Source organism: Falco cherrug, chromosome Z (assembly GCF_023634085.1).
Source record: "Falco cherrug isolate bFalChe1 chromosome Z, bFalChe1.pri, whole genome shotgun sequence".
NCBI classification, from domain to species: Eukaryota; Metazoa; Chordata; class Aves; order Falconiformes; family Falconidae; genus Falco; species Falco cherrug.
The window spans coordinates 60,534,678-60,554,479 of record NC_073720.1 but is presented as its reverse complement, the minus strand read 5'-3'; the positions used below and the strand labels follow the sequence as shown (position 1 = coordinate 60,554,479).

The following is a 19,802-nucleotide window of genomic DNA, read 5'->3' as shown; positions in this document are numbered from 1 at the left end:
TTAGTACCTTTGTGTCTCTTCCTTACAATTCAGTTAAGTAATAGAAGGAAAAGTTTTCCTACCTGAATCAGAAGAGGAATGAAAACACCTTTTAAATAGCTTGTGAATAGCATTAAGCTAATATTTGTAATGGTTTAGGTATGCCATCTCAGAGACATATTTGAAACTTGGTCCAAGGAATGAGTGCTTAAGTAGGATACATACTGCTGTTGGTTGTGCTACTGTGACTTACTAATATTGTCAGCTCTTGTGAGGTGTAGATGTTTTCGTTACTGTCCTTGACTAATTGAGTCAGGGGCAAGTTCTAGAACTGTGTATTGCAAGACATGCTAATGCTTTCCTGTCTTTTACAAGACAGTTTAGTAATAAAATATTTCTGTTTCTAAAGTATCTGACAAACAATATTTTTCTTCCTTTCTTTACAGATATTTTCCAGTTTATCCCTGAATGAGCGTTGCCTTTCAGCATCATTAGTCTGTAAATACTGGCGGGACCTGTGTTTAGATTTTCAGTTTTGGAAACAACTGGATCTCAGTAGTCGTCAACAGGTATGAAGGTATCATTGCAGAAAAATTATGTTTTGATGTCTCAGAATATGTTCTCAGAATGTATACTCTTGACCAAAGGTGAACAGAAGAAACCCATAAAATGGTGATGTCTGTGGACTCAGCGATTTTTCGCTTAGACACTGAAAATGTATGGACCCTTAGATGAACTTTAACTGTAGCTTCTTTTGACTGAGATCAGTTGTTAAACAATGTGTGGATAAGTGCTGTTTGATGCAAGCAAGATGTCGATTTATTAGTGATTCTTTTACATTTATATAAGTTTCTACCTTCTACATGTTACACACTGATTGGTTAAATCTTAAGTGTGAACTACACCAATTGGTTATCTTCTAAGACACATCATTTAAACAATAGGTACTGATTAGTCTATTTTATCTTAGCAACAATCTCTATTCTAAGATTAGGAGGTTTTATTCCTACTTGACTTTCATGAATAACAAAGTTCCCTTGTCCTGCTGTATGTCCCTCTTTGTCCATCCAGTTGTCATCTCAAGAGCCTGCTGTTAACTTGTTCCTTTGTTCCCAGGGCTTATGCCCTACAAGTTCTAACATGTCTCTCTTCATCAGGCTAACAGTGCTTGGACTCTTGTCCTTGAGGCCTTGCCAACAGTGCATTACCTGTGTCACCCCTGCATCAGGTAGTGGTAGTTCCATTCATAAGAACTATCAGATCTCATACAAACTGAAAGACGTACCTGAACTTTTCTGAGGATGCTCTGGTTTGAAGAATGGTCACCTAACTGGTGCTTGTTCTGTTTGTTTTAACTAATTTGTTTAAACTAAACTAAATTTAACTTTAATTTTTCTTCAGCTGATGCGGCTTCTGCTGATCAGAAGACACATTATGTCGACAGTCTGAGGCATCTAGCTGATTCTAGAAGGCCTTTAGCTGATCCTAGAATTAAATGTGGCTGGGATTCATGGATTCCATTCAGTGAGATCCTTCAGAGCCTAGCCTTAGATTGTTAAGGGTAATTTTCTTCCTTGGAAAACTTTAAAGACGGTGTTTTTTGGCTGCCCCCTTTAGCTTTCTTGTAACTTAGTTACAGAGGTGTTTGAAACAATTTCTTGAGAGTTTCATGAAAATAAGGTGCAGGGTTACAACCACCAGAGGGTCCCATTTGAAGAAGCAGCAACATGAACTCACCTATGTTAGACATAAAGAATGTACATGGGTGTTGTGGTTTAACCCCAGTTGGCAACTACCATATAGCTGCTGGCTTACTGCATGCCCCTGCCCCCAGCAGGATGCAGAGGAGAATCAGGAAAAAGGTAAAACTTGGGGACTGAGATAAGAACAACTTAATAATTGAAACAAAATAAATGATAATAATATGGAAAAGGAGGGAGAAGGGGAAGAGGAGTAAAATCCAAAGAGAAGGGAAAAAACAAGTGATGTGCGATGCAATTGCTCACTGCCTGCTGACTGGTGCCCAGCCAGGTCCCGAACAGTGATAAGCTGGCCCTGGACAGTACCCCCCAATTTATATACTGAGCACGATGCCCTATGGTATACAGTATCTCTTTGGCTGGTTTGGGTCAGCTGCCCTGGCTCTGCTCTGTCCCGGCTTCTTGTGCCCCTGCTCGCTGGCAGAGCATGGGAAACTGGAAAGTCCTTGAGTTGCTGCTAAGCAGTGCTTACCCTAACTGAAGCATCAGTGTGTTATCAACATTATTCTAACATTAAATTCAAAACACTGAAGACAAAATAACTATACCAGCTGAAACCAGGACAATGGGATATTATTTTCAGATCACCAGTTCATAAGAAATCATGGAAGTTCTCTTGCTTCTAGAGTTACCAGTTAGCTTTTCTATGGTGGTTCAGAAATATGCTCTCTAAGATTGTCTGATTTTTCTTAAGTGACTCCAGAGCAGTAGGTAGGTGTAGGTTCTATGTGTCAAGGAAGTCTTTCTTCTCTACTGTCTTAAGGTGTAGCACTATTTCTACTACAAAGCTTTTTAGTGGTTTTGCCTACTAGGTATGTTTATCAGTTGTGGCATTGCCCTGAGAAACCTATATTGCCAATTTTTTACTGAGTTCCTAAACCAATATTAAGCACGGACGTTGTCCTTATCCATGTGTGCAGGAGGTTTGGTCGTTTGAGGGTTTGTTTTTTTTGGTTACTGTTAGGATTTTCTTTAGGCAGGGCATGGGGGTGTGCAGGTTAGTGTTTGTTTATGCATTGTTTGTGGGTTTTGGTTATTTTGGGGTGGGTGGGAGGTTTGCAGTTTGTCATGTTCTTTTAGCTAACAGCTGCCTGATGAAATAGTGAGAGAAAGGATTTGAATTGCTACAGTGGAAGGAAAACAGATTGAATGCAGCAAAGAAAGTGTTTGTTTCTCAGCTATGTAAGAGAAAAACAAAAGGGTTTCATATCCTTCTTTTGCCTTCTCCAGGCTTAAAGCTAAATTGCATCTATGCTATATGATGGATAAGTATTGCTGAACAGTTGTTAGAAAGACTTTCATCATATGTCATTTCAGGGTTTTTGAAACCGAACTTTTAAAGTGAGAGAGTTCTATGCATTGTGCCTTACCTGCTTTGGTTTTGTTTGTTTTGTTTTAACTTACAAGCTTTAGCATGAAGATTATCTTATGTGCTTTATGTGCTTTGTAGGACTGGCTGCTTTTAAAATTGTTGGCATGTTAGCTAGCTATGATGTCTACACAAAGTGGACAACCTTTTTTCTTCAAAGTAGGTCTGGCAAAATAGTGCGTGTATCAGATTTAATGGTCTTTCATAGACTAACACATAAAATACCCAAGTATTCAGTTTTAAAACTGAGCAAATAGCCGGAGGAAATTTTGGGGGTTTAATTGACTTTTTTTTTCCTTCTCGTCCCTTTGATTCACTGCTACCTTGTGTGACTGTTTTCCATTGTTAAGAAGCCCATTGTTACCTGCATCACATTGTCTGCTGGCACTTGGTTTTGGATGATTACCAAAGCTTAAGTAAAAACCTGTTGTATTTTAGAGACATATAAATCACTTATTTCTCTGTAAATTCTACCTTAGGAACATAAGTACAGTGCTGCTATAGAAGGGCAAGCATATAATTTTCTTCTAAAGGATGGAGAGATCTTTGCCTAAAATATGAAAAGGACCACTGACTATTATTCTCTCCAAGTGTTGGAACAGAATTCTTTGAAGATAACTGTAAAACTGATTATAGCACTATGTTCTTATCTTGGAAAACAAATCTTTTCATTCTCCCCATAGCTTATGGAAATGCATCTTACAAATAGCAGTTTTGGTGCTAATGAAATAAAATATATTTCTGAAAATTGTTAAATTTTAATATTTGGGTTTTCTTTGCAGGTCACTGATGAGCTGTTGGAGAAGATAGCATCAAGAAGCCAGAATATTACTGAAATCAATATTTCTGACTGTCGCAATGTGTCTGATAGAGGAGTATGCATATTAGCAATTAAATGTCCTGGACTCCTAAGGTATACGGCCTACAGATGTAAACAGCTTTCTGACACCTCTATTATTGCAGTTGCCTCTCAGTGTCCTCTCCTTCAGAAAGTGCATGTAGGCAATCAAGACAGACTCACTGATGAAGGCCTAAAGCAGGTAACCATCCATTCCACAAATTTCTTTTGTGAAATCAGTATCTATCAGTTTCTTACTAAGTGCGAAAAGGGACATGGAAGAAGGTACCCTCTTCTAGTACTTAATTAAAATCAGATCACCTCTTCTACTTTAAAAATTGGTTTATGGACATACTTTCTTGGTGCAGTAAAGGCTGTTCTCTAGAGGCTGCACTATTTTATTTTTTTTTTTTAATATTGAGGGATTAAATGATCTCTTTATGATGGACTATCTAGTTTGACATCCTGCTTTGCCTCTGGCTGATGGAGTGTTCCTGAGCTTAGTTGCTATTTGGAACCAGTATTTAAGTAACTTTTTTTTTTTTTTTTTTTTTTGCGTCATGAAAGACAAAGATGACTGAGATCTTTTCAGGCATGCATGAAGGTTTTATCAACTGTCTCCCTTGTGTTAAAGGAGCATTTAGGGTGAAGTAGTTATGTTAAATTAAATATGCTGTCAACAGTGTCGTGTACAGGCATTGTTAGATACTTAAATATTGCCCAGTAAATAACTTAGTTCTAATGTGCTGCTTTTGGCTCCGTTTTTTTGATTGTAGTTAGCAACTTCATTTTGCCATGTATGTAATTATGATCTTTCTTGTTTGTGTATAGTGCTTAAAAAAACCTGTAAAGAAAGATAATTTTTAAGGGGTGGTGGTGAAGCAGGAAAAACACAGTTCTCCAGTTCAGTCAAATCCTAGTGTTTTTTTTCCCCCTTTATTCTTAAGTACTTGCTTTGATTTCATTAATTGCAGCTGGGTTCAAAATGCAGAGAATTGAAAGACATTCATTTTGGGCAATGTTACAAGATCTCAGATGAAGGAATGATGATTATAGCTAAAGGCTGTCTGAAGTTGCAAAGAATATACATGCAAGAAAACAAATTAGTAAGTACATGGTATGATTTTTTTTTTCCCACAGCATTTTCATTAAAGTTTTTTCTTGTGTTTTTTATCTGTTTAAAACTTTCTTCTGAATAGCCATTTTTTGGCAGTGAATTGCTTAAAAATGTTCTCTCGCTGTGAAAACTTCTGATTTTGCAGAGGTAGCTCAGAGGAGGACTCGAAGTACAAGTTAAGCTAATGCTGTTCCAGATACATATTAACTTTTGGTTTCAACGTGATATTCCAGGTGTAATTGTTTGGGATGTGCCTGATTTGTGTAGGAAAATGCTTCATCCATAAAGAATGTTTCTTTTGTTGATACCAGTACACTTTTCTCCAGTAAAAAGTGCAAACGTAGGCAAACGAAAAGATTTTTGGAGGTTAGTTTCTTGATTACAAATAATGCACTCTGATAATCCTCTTGAAAGATGTCACTTTCTCATCTACATGCAGTAGATTAGCGTGCCTGTGCTATTAGAAGGCAGTTGTTGAGGAGTAATAAAACTGTCTTGTGTCCCAATTATAAGCAGTCTCTGAAATGATGGTTTCTAATGTCAAAAGCCAGTATATACTAAATGGTATAGTAAAGCAATGGTGCTTTTTTGTTTTGGTTTGTTTTTTTCTTGCAAGGAAGTTGAAAAAGCTGCTTGCAGTTGAATTCTTAACTATCAGCTAATGTCAGGGTTGTAACCTTCAGTTTGAAAAAGCTGAACTGGAACAAATTAATTGTTTTTATAAGAAAATAGCATACCTTGTATTCAGAGTCATTTGCTATTTGTCTTAAATACAAACAGATAGTAATGCCTAGGATGGTTCATTTGAGAACAGTTTCTATTTGGGGGGGGACGACACACACCCAAACACCATTTATTGGTTTCGACCAGAATTACAGGAAGCTGAGAATAGGAGGTAACGGCCAAAACTGAGATCCCAGAGTAGTTCAAATGCAGAAGCAGAAGAAAGTGTCCCCCCTCCTCCCATATCAAAACAAAATCTTGAGTACTGTCAAAACTAATCTTTGTAACATTTATCATTAATACATGACAATCTTTTAATTAAAAAAAAAAAAAAGAAAAAAAAAAAGGAAAGAGAAATGAAAATTCTGAGAAACCTGGAAGGAAGGCATTCTCCTGCAAAAATTAAAAGTATTACTTATCTGTGAATCAAAGAGGAAAAACTTGTGCATATTCAAACTTTGCAAAATCATACATTAAAGATTGCTTGATTGTATATAAACATTATTGTATGTAAAAAGACCTACGTAAGTGCATGATCATTGAAAAATATGTGGTTAGGGTGTTAATTTGACCTTCCTTACAGATACATCTCACACTTCTTGCCGCTGAAGTTTGTATTCTCTTTGTAGTCTGAAATGTCACCAAAGAAGTTGATGTTACAATTGTTAGCACTTAAAAGCCTGTGGTTTTATTATCTGTAATGAAATCTAAGTTCTCAGTTGAAACAGGACATAGGAAGTATCTTCTTGTTCTTAAGGCATTCAGGAAGGATTATCTTCACTTGCACTTTATTTGGTTGCCTTCATTATTGGAAGCGGAACTTGAATTTTTCATTGGAAATAAGACAAAAATATGTACTCTCAAATGAATAGGAAACTTAATTATTTTGTCACTTCTGAAAGTCTGTTAGGTGACATCAAAACTAACTCTGTAATTTTTCATCAGTGTGTTTGGGTTTTTTTAAATGTCTAAATTTATTTGTCTAATTTTACTTAATGCCACTGCCCAATCTTAATTTTTCAGGCAAAAATAAACTTGCAGCAAACTTAAGTCCAAATTCAGCTTTTTAAGTCTTGATCTAGAAATGTAAACATTAAATAAGTTGTAAAGCTGTTATGAACTCCAGGGTGTTGAATCTTTAGAATAAAATAACACTTGAATAATTCCATTGGATGACAAAGCTGCAGAAACTGATGTGCTTTCCCCTTGCTCGGGCAAGAGATTTTCAAATCTTACTGGAAGTGTAACTTCGTGTGATGAACCAAGACAACTTGTAAGAAATTCTCATTTAGTTGTAAAATAAAAATTTTCAGCTTCCCAAAGAAGAAAAGATAGGGTTTGTTTAATGCTGCAGAGTTAGCTTAAAAGGGAGTAATGGCTGGTGGCAAATGGTAATCCAGTGTTGGGTTTGTCAGGTGGGTTACTTTTGTTTTTAAGACTGCCTTAAATAAAATAAAACCACTGTTAATATTTGCTGTGGCACATCTTGCTTCCTACTCTTTTGGTGAAGAAGATGGTTTGGGGAAGTGTGTGTTTGTTTTCAATATAAGTTAGTATTCATTCTCTGCAATCAAAATATTCTGTGGCAAGAGAGGTGTACTTGACATACGGGGGCTTGGTTTTGTGTATTTGAAGTTCATTGATTGTCCGCCTGCTATAGGAGGAAGACCCCTTCCCTCTCTCGCCACCCCCATGTTTTTAAACAACTTTTGTACCTTCTGTGTAAATACTGTAAATCAAGTCTGTGTGTTTTGTATTTTCTTGTGTCTTCTGTTTTTGGAGGTGCTCAAAATCCTGTGACTCTTACAGGCAGTTCCCATTAATTTCAAAATGCGTAGTCTGTTATAGATGTTACCTGATGGCTAGGTTTTCATGTAGGCTTGTCTCAGACTAACGGATTTTATACTTCAAAAATACATCTCTACAGACACAACCAGCAGCTAAATAATGCCTTTGTGAGTGTTACTTTACAGTGAAATGTAGATCAGGCAACACAGTTCAGTTGCTTCATCTGTTGCTAAGTAACTCCATTATCAGACTGCTGAACAGAAATGGAGAAAGGAGAATTTATGTTCTGATTGTTTAATATGCTAGGAATTTCACAGTAGAAATAGACTCTCTCCTTTCTGTCAAATGCTGATTAAGTCATGGTAACACATGAAAGCTGTAAATATAACTGGGTGCAAAAGACATGCAAGGAAAAAGTTAACGTTGCAAGGCTAATTTAACAACACAAGGTGGTGGTCGTTTGCGTAACTGTTTGATTTGTATTTCTTCGAAATACGTTTATTATTCCTCTGTCATTTGAATGGAAGAGTAATTTTACACAAAGCCTTTTACCGGAAGCATACTGGCCTAATTGGGAACTTAATTAAAAAAAATAGTTGCAGGACTTGGAGAGTATGTCAGTATGTTGACTTGTCTTTCTTTACCTGTTCCCAAGCAGACTGATGCAATCATTCTCACAGGAATCCCGTGTAAATGGAGGAACAGACTATAACTGTGTCAGACAGTACTAGGAAGTTTCCCAGCTTCTTGACTGAGTTTAGTTGGACTTCTTAACTTCACGGTCATGGCTGGAATTGAATGCTATGAGTGGAACTTTAAATTTTGCCTCATGCGAGTGATTAATATGAATGAAGCTGGTGGAAGATGTCTTGGTTAATTTCATTGTTACCTTGCTAGCGAGCACTTTTTTGACCTTCCACCCCAGACAGACAGTACGTAGCTTCAACTGCAGAATCAGAGAACTGGTTCACACAACCAGCAGCGCTCTCACTGAGACATGGAGTGGGGCTATTCTTAACCTGAATTAGAAGAATGGAACCCTAAAAGGTTTTAAAAGTTTTGTGACATTTTCTTTGAGATGCAGAATGAGTTCGCGACTACAGTGCCCTCAAGGGGAAGGATTGCCCCCAGAAGCAATTTTGTATGAGCAATGTGTAAACTGTCTACTTGCACGTTGTGAATAGAGTAGACCTATATTTGGGAGCTCATTTTAGAGCTAGGAAAAACCTCCTCCACTTAACTGTTGATTTTGCCCACTTAATTTCTTCTTCATCGCCTTTCCTTAACCGAGTGATGTAATGGATAAAATTATAATACTATGGTTGCTGAAACTTAGCAGACAGGAGCCATAGATTCGTGCCTCCCTACTCCACCCAGTGTCTTTTTTCATGATACATTAGATACGGATGCAGAGGAGGAGGTTCTGGAGATGGAGTTTTAGATAGTATAACAGGACGACAACATTCCTACATCTATACTTTCTTCCCTTCCTCTCTTCTTGCTTTCTGAGGCTTGTTTTGGGTAGAAGGAAAATAATACTGCAACCGAGGTACTACAGTTGGAATGCTGGCAGCATTTCTTCCTTTCCCATAAAGCGACCTTGTGAAGTAGATGACTTAAAAGACAAATCATTTGTTCAATGGTTCCCAGGTATGTTCATGAAGATTATTATGGTCTAACTTGACCATGTTTCTAGTTCCTTATCTGTCTTTAGACATTGCCCAGGAGCAGTGTCTACTCTGAGTGGAAGCTGTTTAAAGGTAACAAAATTTTGACCCAATTGGCAATGTGTTTGATAACTTATTTTCATGTTTGAAGTGAGAGAACACTTCTATAATAAATATTTTACAGGTAATTATTTACTGGTGTTTTTAAAGATGAGTATTCTGTTAGTGTTCTGCCCACCTTTGCTGTTTGTAGCAGATAATACAGAGTAGAAATTAGTGTTAGTTGTGATGCCACGTTTGATACAAGGTATAATCTTAAGATATGTGAATAATATACTTTTTACTTTCAGTAAAAAAGAATATTGACTAAAACAGAGATTTCAGTTTTAATTCTGTGACATAAATACTTAACACATCCTTTTAAATAATTGACTGGAATCAACCTATCATAAAAATCTATAGGACAAAATACTGTTCATGTTTTCTGAATAGTCACAGCATAGTGTGATCTCATTTATTTATCCTTATTTTGACCTTGGGAACCAGTTCTCTTCTTTGTACATGTCAGCTACAAAACACTTAGTTTAGCAGTGTGCCCTGTGTTACGACACAAGGCAGACATGGAGAGGAGGGACTGCTTTGCTTTGAGTTTAGTCCATGCAAAATGTTTGAGAAGGAAAGTCAGTATTATGAGGCATATAAACTGCCCATCATCTGATCATGTGAACTGCTGAAGTTTACACGTAGAAATAACTTCTTCATGGGTAACAAGTATATAAAAGAGACTTCCGGGGGAAAATATTTCTAAACACTGTGATTTCCTTGCCCTACTCCCAACATATTCTATATACTATTTCAATTTTTACATATAATTACTTAAAACTGTTCTACTTGGAGAAATTTCAGAACAGTCATTTTCCCATGCCTCTTTGGAATATTTTCCCAAAATACTTTCTGACTGGCTTATTTCATTGTTTTGAGGTTTTGAAAAGAACTGTAGTTGTTCCAGACTTTTCCCCTTCAATTTTTTGATTTTTTTTTTTAAAAAAATTTTTTAATTAAAAGTTCATGGGTTGGAAGGGACCTTTAAAGGCACTCCAGGAGAGTGTTGCTGGTTTTCTTTGTAGGCGCAGAGTGCACATATAGGACTAGTTACTTGCTAAATGTATGCATACTTACTAAGGATGATTTCTCTACTGTATATCATAGCTTTGGACAATTACGCTTCATCTTCTGTCAAGTATTAAATTAGAGCTTTCTAAACCAAAAACTCCATACAGATGGCATTGTTGGCAGTGTTCACTAGCAATGATGAAGTTCCTCTTGTATTTTAGTTTCTCAGACACGTTACATATGCACCAACACCTACTAATGTACTGTAAAAATAATATTCAATGCGGTTTTAAAGCACTGAACAACTACACTGAAAACTAAACTTCCGTAAAAGCATGCTTCCAGAAGAACTGTTGGAGATAACTTTCCGATGTGGCTTTTAATACTGAACAGGTAAGTCTTTCGATAAGCCCTTCTGAAACATTCATTTTGGGTTTTATGGCAAAATAAACTGGTTCAGTCATTTCTTCAGAAATCTGGTGCACCCATATTTCTCAGAGTTTGGTTATTTTTTTTTGCTTTTTTTTGGGGGGGGTGTGGGTTAGAACTATTGCATTTTGATTTGGGTGGTTTCTGTAATACTGTTCTTAAGTTAAAACGTTCATGCCGAGTTTTATGTTAATAGAAGGAAAAAAAGAAAAGTGAAGATTATGTGCTTGAATGTAAATATGTATTTGCCGTAAAGGCAAGACTTGTATTCTCTGTATAAATGTTTCTGTAAATAATCTGGCAATAAATGCAATACTTGGTCGTCACCCGTAGGTGGCGGTATTGACTTTGTAGTGGTAAAAGGTTTTGGAGTCCTTGCTATAGCGACTTACCAGTACACAGCAGGTAACTTCTGAATATTGTGGTGGTTCCACAGATACTGTCGTCTTTTCGCTTCAGCCGCCAGGATCGCTGTCTAAGTAGTTCTTAATTGTCTTCAAACTGAGTATAACAAAGGCTACTCAACTATGTAGGGTTTGACTCTTGGAGTGTAGTTACGTGTATTCTTATTGAAGCATTTGAAGAGGTTTGCTTTGTGTAGTTCGTAAAATGTTAGCAAAGGGAAAGGAGAAAACTGATAGAATTTTGAGACGTTGCAGGGTATTTTGTGTTCTTTTAAAACAGAATGTGTTCAAAGAACTTAACAATGGAAATCTGTATATCTTGGAACAGGTTACCCAGAGAGTGTTAGACACTCTTCACCCCTGGAAACATTCAAGGTCAGGCTGGACAGGGCTCTGAGCAACCTGACCTAGCTGGAGATGCCCCTGCTCATTGCAGGGGTCTGGACTAGATGGCCTTTAAAGGTCCTTTCCAACCCACACCATTCTATGATCTGTACCAGATACACTAAATATAAACTGAATGAGTTGAAATTAACCACTACTAGCGATTCTGAGTGAAACCTTGGACAAAACCAGCTGCTGTTCCTTGAATTGCTTTTTATCCATTCCTAGATAAGACCACCTTCTGAAATGATAATGCAATTTTGAATTTTGGCTTCTTGAATGCGAAGAATGCGTCTTCTGAGGATGCATATTTAGGAGTGCAACACAGGAAACTGCTTTTTGAAGCAAATTATTTTGTGTGCACACTTGTCTAATAGTGCAGATTTTCTTATTTACCACATTCATTTTATGTTTTAAGAGTGTAAAACACAAGTATTTCAAGTGTCTCTTCAGTTATACATCAAAGCTATGTGTCAAAGAGGCAAACTATTTCTGGTTAAGCCCTTGATGTCAGATAAATCAAGAGCCTCCTAAAGAAATAGTTTTCTGTGTAATACTTAACACCACACTTTGGGTTTTAAATGCAGTACCCTGAGTTATACTGACAGTAGTTTTCTGTGTTTTATTGTTCAAAAGATACCTTCTTTCTGCAGGAGGAGATTTCAAGATCTCACTCAAGAGTTGCGTGGTGTGGGTTTTTTTTTTTTTCATTGTTTTTTAACCATTGCTAATGCTTTCATCTTTGTGTAGGATTTCTGTCCCCCCATCCTCCCCACTCCAAATAAATATTTGTTTTAAATGGAGATACTTTGTGTTTAAGCCTGTGAAAGAAAATTTCATTGTAACATGAATTCAGTGTTTGTGAAACTCTTTAGACTGACAGCATTGGAAACTGAAGTCCTATTTTTGTCCACTAAACAGGTACAGCGTGAGCAGCAGCAGCAGTGCCAGCTTCACCCCACTGCCCCACCAAAGTGCTGCAAACTCTACCCTAGAGAGAGCTCTAGCAAGGGTTAAGAGGCTTGTTCAGTCTCTATGCTCACTCAGTCATTACTGTGGCTGCCAACAGGAGTACCCATTTGTGATAGTGGATAGATATCCAGTTCACAAAAGCACCAGAAAGTGGACAGAAAGCACCAGTTTATTTAATAAAAACTACTGACCCTCTGACAAATGATTTAACTTCAGTTGGCACGGTCCTGGGCCACTGGTAGAAGTGGATGGCTCCATGTCCCATTGCCAATTACCCAAGTTCAGTCTCTTTAGAAATACTAGTGTAGTTTCTTTTCACTGTATAATACGCAGAAACAAAACGTATGTACAGACTGTAATTTCTTGTAAATCTACTTGTATATCACTTTCAAATGCTTGACTGTACATGTAAATACTCTGGCTTAATAATAAGGTCGGCTGTATGGTTTCCTTGCTCAGTGCTTTTTTTTTCTTTGTAAACACGTACTGCATTTATTGAGCTTTTTAACCAACTATTTGATGTTGTGAGTTGACTTGTCATGTACAATGTGAATGCATATATATACATTCCAAAAGCAACTAAGAACTGTAGTTGTAATCTGTATTGTTGTATTAATTATGGGTTTTGATTCTTGTTAGGTTACATGTTGTAGATTGGCTCTGCCTACCAAAAAACTGAGTTAAAAAAATTAAAATTTTAATATTGATATGAAGTATTGCACCACTTAGGCTATAATTCTTAAGGCTGAAATATTTTGGCACTTTTAATGATTATTTTATGTACAAAAACGTAATACATACACTGTAAATTAACATAATGACAAAGAACTGAGAGGTGGAATAAATAGGAGTCAAAGTGGCTGATGTAGAACTTTTTTCTACTTTTTGCTCAACATTTTAAGATGGTTATTTGTTTGATACTTGCAGATGATATATTTTGCATACAAATTTTAAAAAGGTTAAATATATATATTTTTACATTGATGTCTGCTAATGCCTGCACACTAATGACTGGCATGTTAGTAAACTTGTACATCAAACTTACAAAGTACTTTAATGAGTAAGATTCTCAGTATTGAAGGTGCAGGTACTTAAAATGCAAATACATGAATGTAATGTGAAAAACCTGAAAGCAACCTACAGCAAATTGCAGCAAGGTGGGAGTTTTAAATACAAGTCAATTTTTATGCTTTCTGTAGAGTTACTGAAAGAGCTGTTGTATATTGTGATTGAAATACATACCGAAGACAATAGCAGTACAGAAACAAATAGTATTTATAGGGTATTTCTGTATTTCTAGAGCATGCAATATTTAGTTTTTATGAAGTGCTATATCAAGCTGCAAATAGAGAGTTAAAATGTAATTAGTAGTCAGCTCAGAAGATGCCCATACAATTTCTTTACTGTTGTAGTATTTTGTCTAATTTGGCCTGTTACCATTTTATGTAAAAAGAATGAATGTAAGTAAAAGCGAATTAATAGAACATAGCTATAGCACATTGCTTTCAAAAGAGGCTTTTACTGAAGATATAAACCCTCTGTAATAATATGTTGCTGCTATACAGAAAAAGATGTATGCAGTGAATATTCACACACACACACACCAGATTCCAGTAATTAATACATTTTATGAGAAAACTTATGCTTCAGTCAGCTTACTGAAATGATTGATTGGTACTGAACCAAGCAAAATAGATGATTATGTATGGCAGATTTATAGAAATTTTAAGGGGCATAGTAGATCTTGAATTAGTGTAGGCGCATGTTTGGGGTTTTCTGTGGTTTTCTTATGTGGTTGGGGTTTTTTTGGCTTTTGTTGTTTAACAAGATATTTGAGATTTTAATCTAATTAAAAAACTAGGTGACTGCGTGTGGTAGCTGGGTACGGAGCCTTTTTGATTGTTTGAAATACCCATATTTAATTACCATTTGGATCAATGGTTACAAGTGTTACTGCGCTAACTTCAGTCACAATAGAATTCCATGATACTAGAGTGAAAATCATTCCATTAAAATTTGTTTTAATAGAATGTGTGCTGCTCACCTAAACTGAGTTGTAACAGAAACCTTCAATCTCTGGAGTTTCTTTGGGGGGGGGGGGGGGGGGGGGGGCGGGGTGGATGAGTTGTTTCTGTTTTTTTAATCTACTGATGTCTTGTGGCAAAGAGACCACTGGCAAACTCCAGATGAATCATTTACAGTTCTTCAATAGTTAAGTTGGTATCTTGACCCATGTTGTACTTCATAAAAAAACTTCAGTCATTCACTTAAGGATAGCAATAAATCAAAACTGATAATATTGCTCCCAGTGAGCTGTGATGCTTCCTGCTGAAAAAGATCTTCAGTATGATGCTGTGAAGCGAATCCTTAAAACTGTCAGTATCATTATTTTAAAATGGTGGTAATTTGCATCCATCAAAGGTAACACAAATACGTTTTTGTTTGTATAGGACAAAGACAAGATTATGCAAAAATAATGACAGACAGGCATCTTTGTTTATATCATCTGTTCCAACAAATTCCAGTTGAATTTTTTATCTTTATGAAGTTAGAAAAATGAAATTGTCAGATTTGTGAAGCTGGATGAAAGTACTTTGTTTCCTAAAGAACTTGACTGTAACTTTACATAGCTTAAAGTTTTAAGTATGAGAGATCAAATATTGTACGCAGTTAAGTGTAGTGGAAGCAAGTTTTACAAATGTCTGCATTCCCTCTCCTCATGCTGCTATAGTGACCAGTATCTGGGAACAAATATATTAATGTTCTGTCATGAATATCTTGAGGTGCTTTTCCAGGTAGTTCTGTTCACCAAAGTATTACATTGTTGGCATATTCATTACAGGGCAAATTGAGTGGGTGTGGAGAATTAACTGCTCAAACTATCCTAAGTATTGTCTTTTTTGAGTCAGGGTTAAACTGTTTTAACTTTTGAACTGCAAGATAAGTGACCCACGTGCACACATTCTTGGATATACACTTAGCTGAAGGCTTTTAATTGTTGATTTATCATCCATATCTAAAGCTGCTTTTGGTGTTCCATGTTTTACACACTTTCATCATCATAGAAATTCGAGTCTTATTTACTGTAGAGCTTGCTATGGTCTTTCAACTGTCATTGCTCCTTTTATCCAGAATGCTAATGCTTAAGAAACTGTGTGCTTTGGACATAGGTACTGTTGTACTTCTTGTATCTGATCTTGAACATCGTGTTCTTCCTTTCAGTTTTGTACAGCTTTGCCCCAGTATTTTAGAGTCCTTAGCTCAGTGTTTCTCCTTTCTTCTGTTCCGTATTTGTTTAACCCCACTCCTCCTCTGTATATTAACCATTTGAAAGTTTTGTTGTGTCTGAGGCTTTCCTACAGATTGTCTTGCTGGTGTGGTCTTCAGACGCCAACTTGTGACTGTCTTCTGGTCTCCTCATTTGCATCATGTTTTGTTTTTTCTCTATGGAGGGTTTGTACCTTCCTCTGACATTATGCAGAAATTACTGTTTTCTGAAAATACGGTATTCTTCTTAAAGGTTTGTAGATATATGTGTTATCTGGGACACGAATGCATGAGTGTAACTAAACTGACAATAGTAATGATTTTGTGAGTGTACTGGCTTTGGCTGGGATAGAGTTTAATTATTTTATAGTAGGTCATATGGTGCTAGGTTTTGGATTTGTGACCAGAAATGTTGGTGACTGAGGAGTGGTTACACAGAGCCAAGGTTGTCATCTCACCCTGCCCTGCGAGTGAGTGGGCTGGGGATGCACAAGAAGTTGGGAGGGGACACAGCGGGGAGAGCTGACCAGCTGGCCAAAGGGATATTTCATGCCATATGACATCATGCTCAGCAGTAAGATGTGGGTAAGGAGAAGAAAGGAGGGACATTCAGGGTTACAAAGTTTGTCTTCCCAAGTAACCGATACGTGTGATGGAGCCCGGCTTCCCTGGTGATGGCTGAGCACCTGCCTGCCCGTGGGAAGCGGTGAATGAATTCCTTGCTCTGCTTTGCTTGTGTGCGTGGCTTTTGCTTTACCTGTTAAACTGTCTTTGTCTCAACCCTTGAGTTTTCTCACTGTTAGCCTTCCAGTTCTCTCCCCCATACCACTCTGGAGGCAGTGGGTGAGTGGCTGTGTGGGACTGAGCTGCAGGCTGGGGTTAAACCGTGACAGTGGAAAAGATTGTGTTTGTGTTCAGTCTCCTGTCAGTGTGGTAAAATTATAAGAATGGTTTAAGGATATTTTCTGTCTAAGCTATGAAAATATAAATAAGAAAAAAATCTAGGTTACAAAAATACGGCGGAAAAGATAAAATATGAATGAGAAGTATTTATTTTTTAATATTTTTCTCCTTTAAACATAGAGAAGACATAATAGCTGTGTATAAGCTGAAATGGAAAACAGCAATAACATTTTGAAGGGTGAACAAAAAATGGTTGCTGCTATTAATATTATCTAACTAGTACTTAAATGTTGTAGGACAGAATTGCTATTTGGAGGGCTAATCTATACAAGTAATAAGAGTAAGTTTGTTTCTTTAGGCTTCAGAGTGTTAATTGAGAATGAAACAAATGCATGCAATTAAATTCTCTTAAATGAGCTTGCCTTACTGGTAAGGAGAGGGAAAAAAGGCTATCTAGCTTGTATAACTTGATGTTCCAGCTCTTAAGAGATGCATGCAGTGTAGGATGGAGGAGTATTTGTGAGCTCACTAGCTGCTTGTCTGCCATCTGCAAAAAGTAATCACAAGTTAGATCTAAGTTCTGTAAAGCAGAGTTTGTTGCAAGGAATCAGTTCCACTGCATGCTGCCACTTTCTTCCCATGTGCCATCACTGCTGTTCTGACTTGGGTAATCTCAGCCTGTGGAGTGAGGGACATAAAAAATGAGTAGTTTTCTGTGGGGATGGTAAGCTGGGCTCATCGTGCAGTGAGCTTGAGAAGGTAATAGCTCTGTCAAGCAGCACGGCTGATGTAAGGGCAGGAGCGGGCTTGAGGGTAAGCAGAAGTGGGCAGTTGTGAACTGTTAAAGATAGCTTTACTGTTTCATTAAACAGTACTGTGAATTCTGGGAACTTCCCCACACTAAAAATGAAAATTAAAAAACAATTGGTAAGGTTCTCAGAAAGTATTTTCCTTCCTCCCAAAAGAAAAAAAAGCTTCTGTTTTTGTTAAATGTAAGCCAATGGGCCAGCTTTGATGTGAGTGATTGTGCAATGGCAACTGCAGTTTTCCAGAAGACTTCCTCTGACTGCTTCCAAGGATTGCATTTTATAGCGACAATTGCACAGTCAGACAGCGCTGCTGTTAAAGGCATAGCTGTGGCTCTGCTGTTGTCTCCGTTATTAACACAAATGTCATGTGCCCAAAGGATTTATTTCTAAGCCTTGTGTGTTTCGAAATGTTATACTTCTGATGCTCAGTGATTTTGCACTCGAGGTAGAGTTAGCCATTTTACTGCAGTCAGGCTTTGCAAAAGAACATAGTTATTACAAAGGAGGTGTTTACCTTGCACAGAATGTCAGCTTTTCAGCTCTTTGAATCTGTGCAGTTCTCTTTTATTGTATTTCCAAATCTGTCCATGTTTGGAGACATTTATATTTTTGAGAAGATACTATTATAAAAGCAGCTGTATAGTTTTCTTTAAAGTAGTCTTAATACTTTTTAATACTTTTTTTGATTTGCTATTCTAAATATATGAAAACTAAAGTTTTTGGTTGCATCAAAGTGGTCTGTTTTTTTTTTTTTTTTTTTTTTTGGAGGGGAGTGATAGCTTTTCAATCCTGTGTAGCTTCTTGAAATTACCGAGGAATACTCTAAGTATATAGTAAATATCTATACTGTATAACATAAGAGATTTGTGGTTGTATTCTTGAAAATGGATTATTTCAACACATGCTACATAAATCTGTTTACATATAGTTAATCCATGAAAATGTGAATTTCAAAAATGAAAATACCTTAATGAAGGATACTTCAAAAATTTATCTTACAGACTTCAGAACACATGTATATAGTACCATTTTCTTTTATTTTTAGTACTGCCCATTGCATCTCAGAATATCTTAGAATATTTCTTCATCCAGTAGGAGTAATTCTTGTGTTAATTTCTTGGGTTTCTTTTTTTTTAAAGTCTGTTACCGCTGTACAGTCTGAAAAGCTCTGTACTGTTCTTGCTGCTTATAGATTATAATTTTTCTGGATTTTCAAGTACTTGCAACAAACTTTCAGTAACAAAGTGTTGCAGTGCATTTAATGAGACAGAAATAGTACATGTTTTAGCTGAAGTTGTTTACAGTACATATATCTTGTAGATGTTCTTTGCCTTGGTTTTTTTTTCTGCTGTAGAAGTTTCATCTCACTTGGGAAAGGTGTTGCAAATAAACTATTATGGAAGGGTTGCTACAGCTGACCTTTTGTTTTTTCAGTTGTGATGGTAGTCCTCAGTGAAATAATGTGAAATTTGTGGAACTCAGGTGGCTGTAGAGAAGTGGTTGATTTTTTTTATTTACCCCCCTTGCTGGAAGAAAATAAATCTGAACAGCAGTTTTTAAAACTTGAATGATGCTACATTGATACTTACACTATTGCAACTGAAAATAAAACAAAGAACATGATCATACTTTGGAGGAAGTAAATTTTTTTTGGCACAAGGTAACAAAGGTCTTGTGATTATATCTGTCAGGGCTGTGATGTCCTGTGAAGGTCTCTACTTGCACTTTCTATGAGCCTCATCTATGTTGTGGATGGAGTTATCTGGAAATTCAAAACTTCTTTGAAGGTAATTCCAGACATTTCAGGTAACAAGTAAGCTACAGCCATGTTGCTTTCATGCAGGTGACAGTTTAGCTGCATTGCTGTGTGGCCTCAGTAAAGGACTGGGTAACACATACTCATGTAGTAAATTGTTTCTTCTCTGGTTAAGTGCCCTCTTCTTGGACTGAAAATAATTATATAAACAAGGGATGTCCTATATTGGCATGGTGAGATACTACTGTTTTAATTTTTTTCTTGTTGCTTTTTCATGGAAGTAGTCATTCATTCTGTGGTATCTTGGACTGTAGGAAAGAGATCTAATGTATCTGTGAATCTACACTTTACTTCCCTAAACTAAAACTTGGGTGAGGTAATGCAAAAAATTGCAGTGTTAATTTTTTTCTTTTACGCAAACTTGGGATTTGCTAGTAATTTGCTCTGATGCTATGGAGATGGTGAAATTAGTGTCTAAGCATCAGATCAGACACAAGTAGAAGACTGAAAAAACTTAAAGCTCA

The 19,802-nt window shown here is 36.7% G+C and overlaps 1 protein-coding gene across 4 annotated transcripts in view; it reads left to right on the top strand.

Moving 5' to 3' along the window:
* The window catches only part of FBXL17 (F-box and leucine rich repeat protein 17), a 281,585-nt gene that overhangs the window by 8,677 nt on the left and 253,106 nt on the right, over positions 1–19,802 (top strand). For 3 of the 4 annotated variants that reach the window (XR_008730168.1, XM_055698555.1, XM_055698557.1), the window contains exons 2-4: positions 426–548; positions 3,891–4,148; positions 4,921–5,052. Coding sequence is in view for 3 of the 4 variants with exons in the window: in XM_055698555.1 (XP_055554530.1) it covers positions 426–548; positions 3,891–4,148; positions 4,921–5,052 (513 nt within the window). In the remaining variant the exon portion in view is untranslated. The remainder of the gene's footprint in view (positions 1–425; positions 549–3,890; positions 4,149–4,920; positions 5,053–19,802) is intronic. The other variant, XM_055698556.1, reaches the window with a different exon arrangement.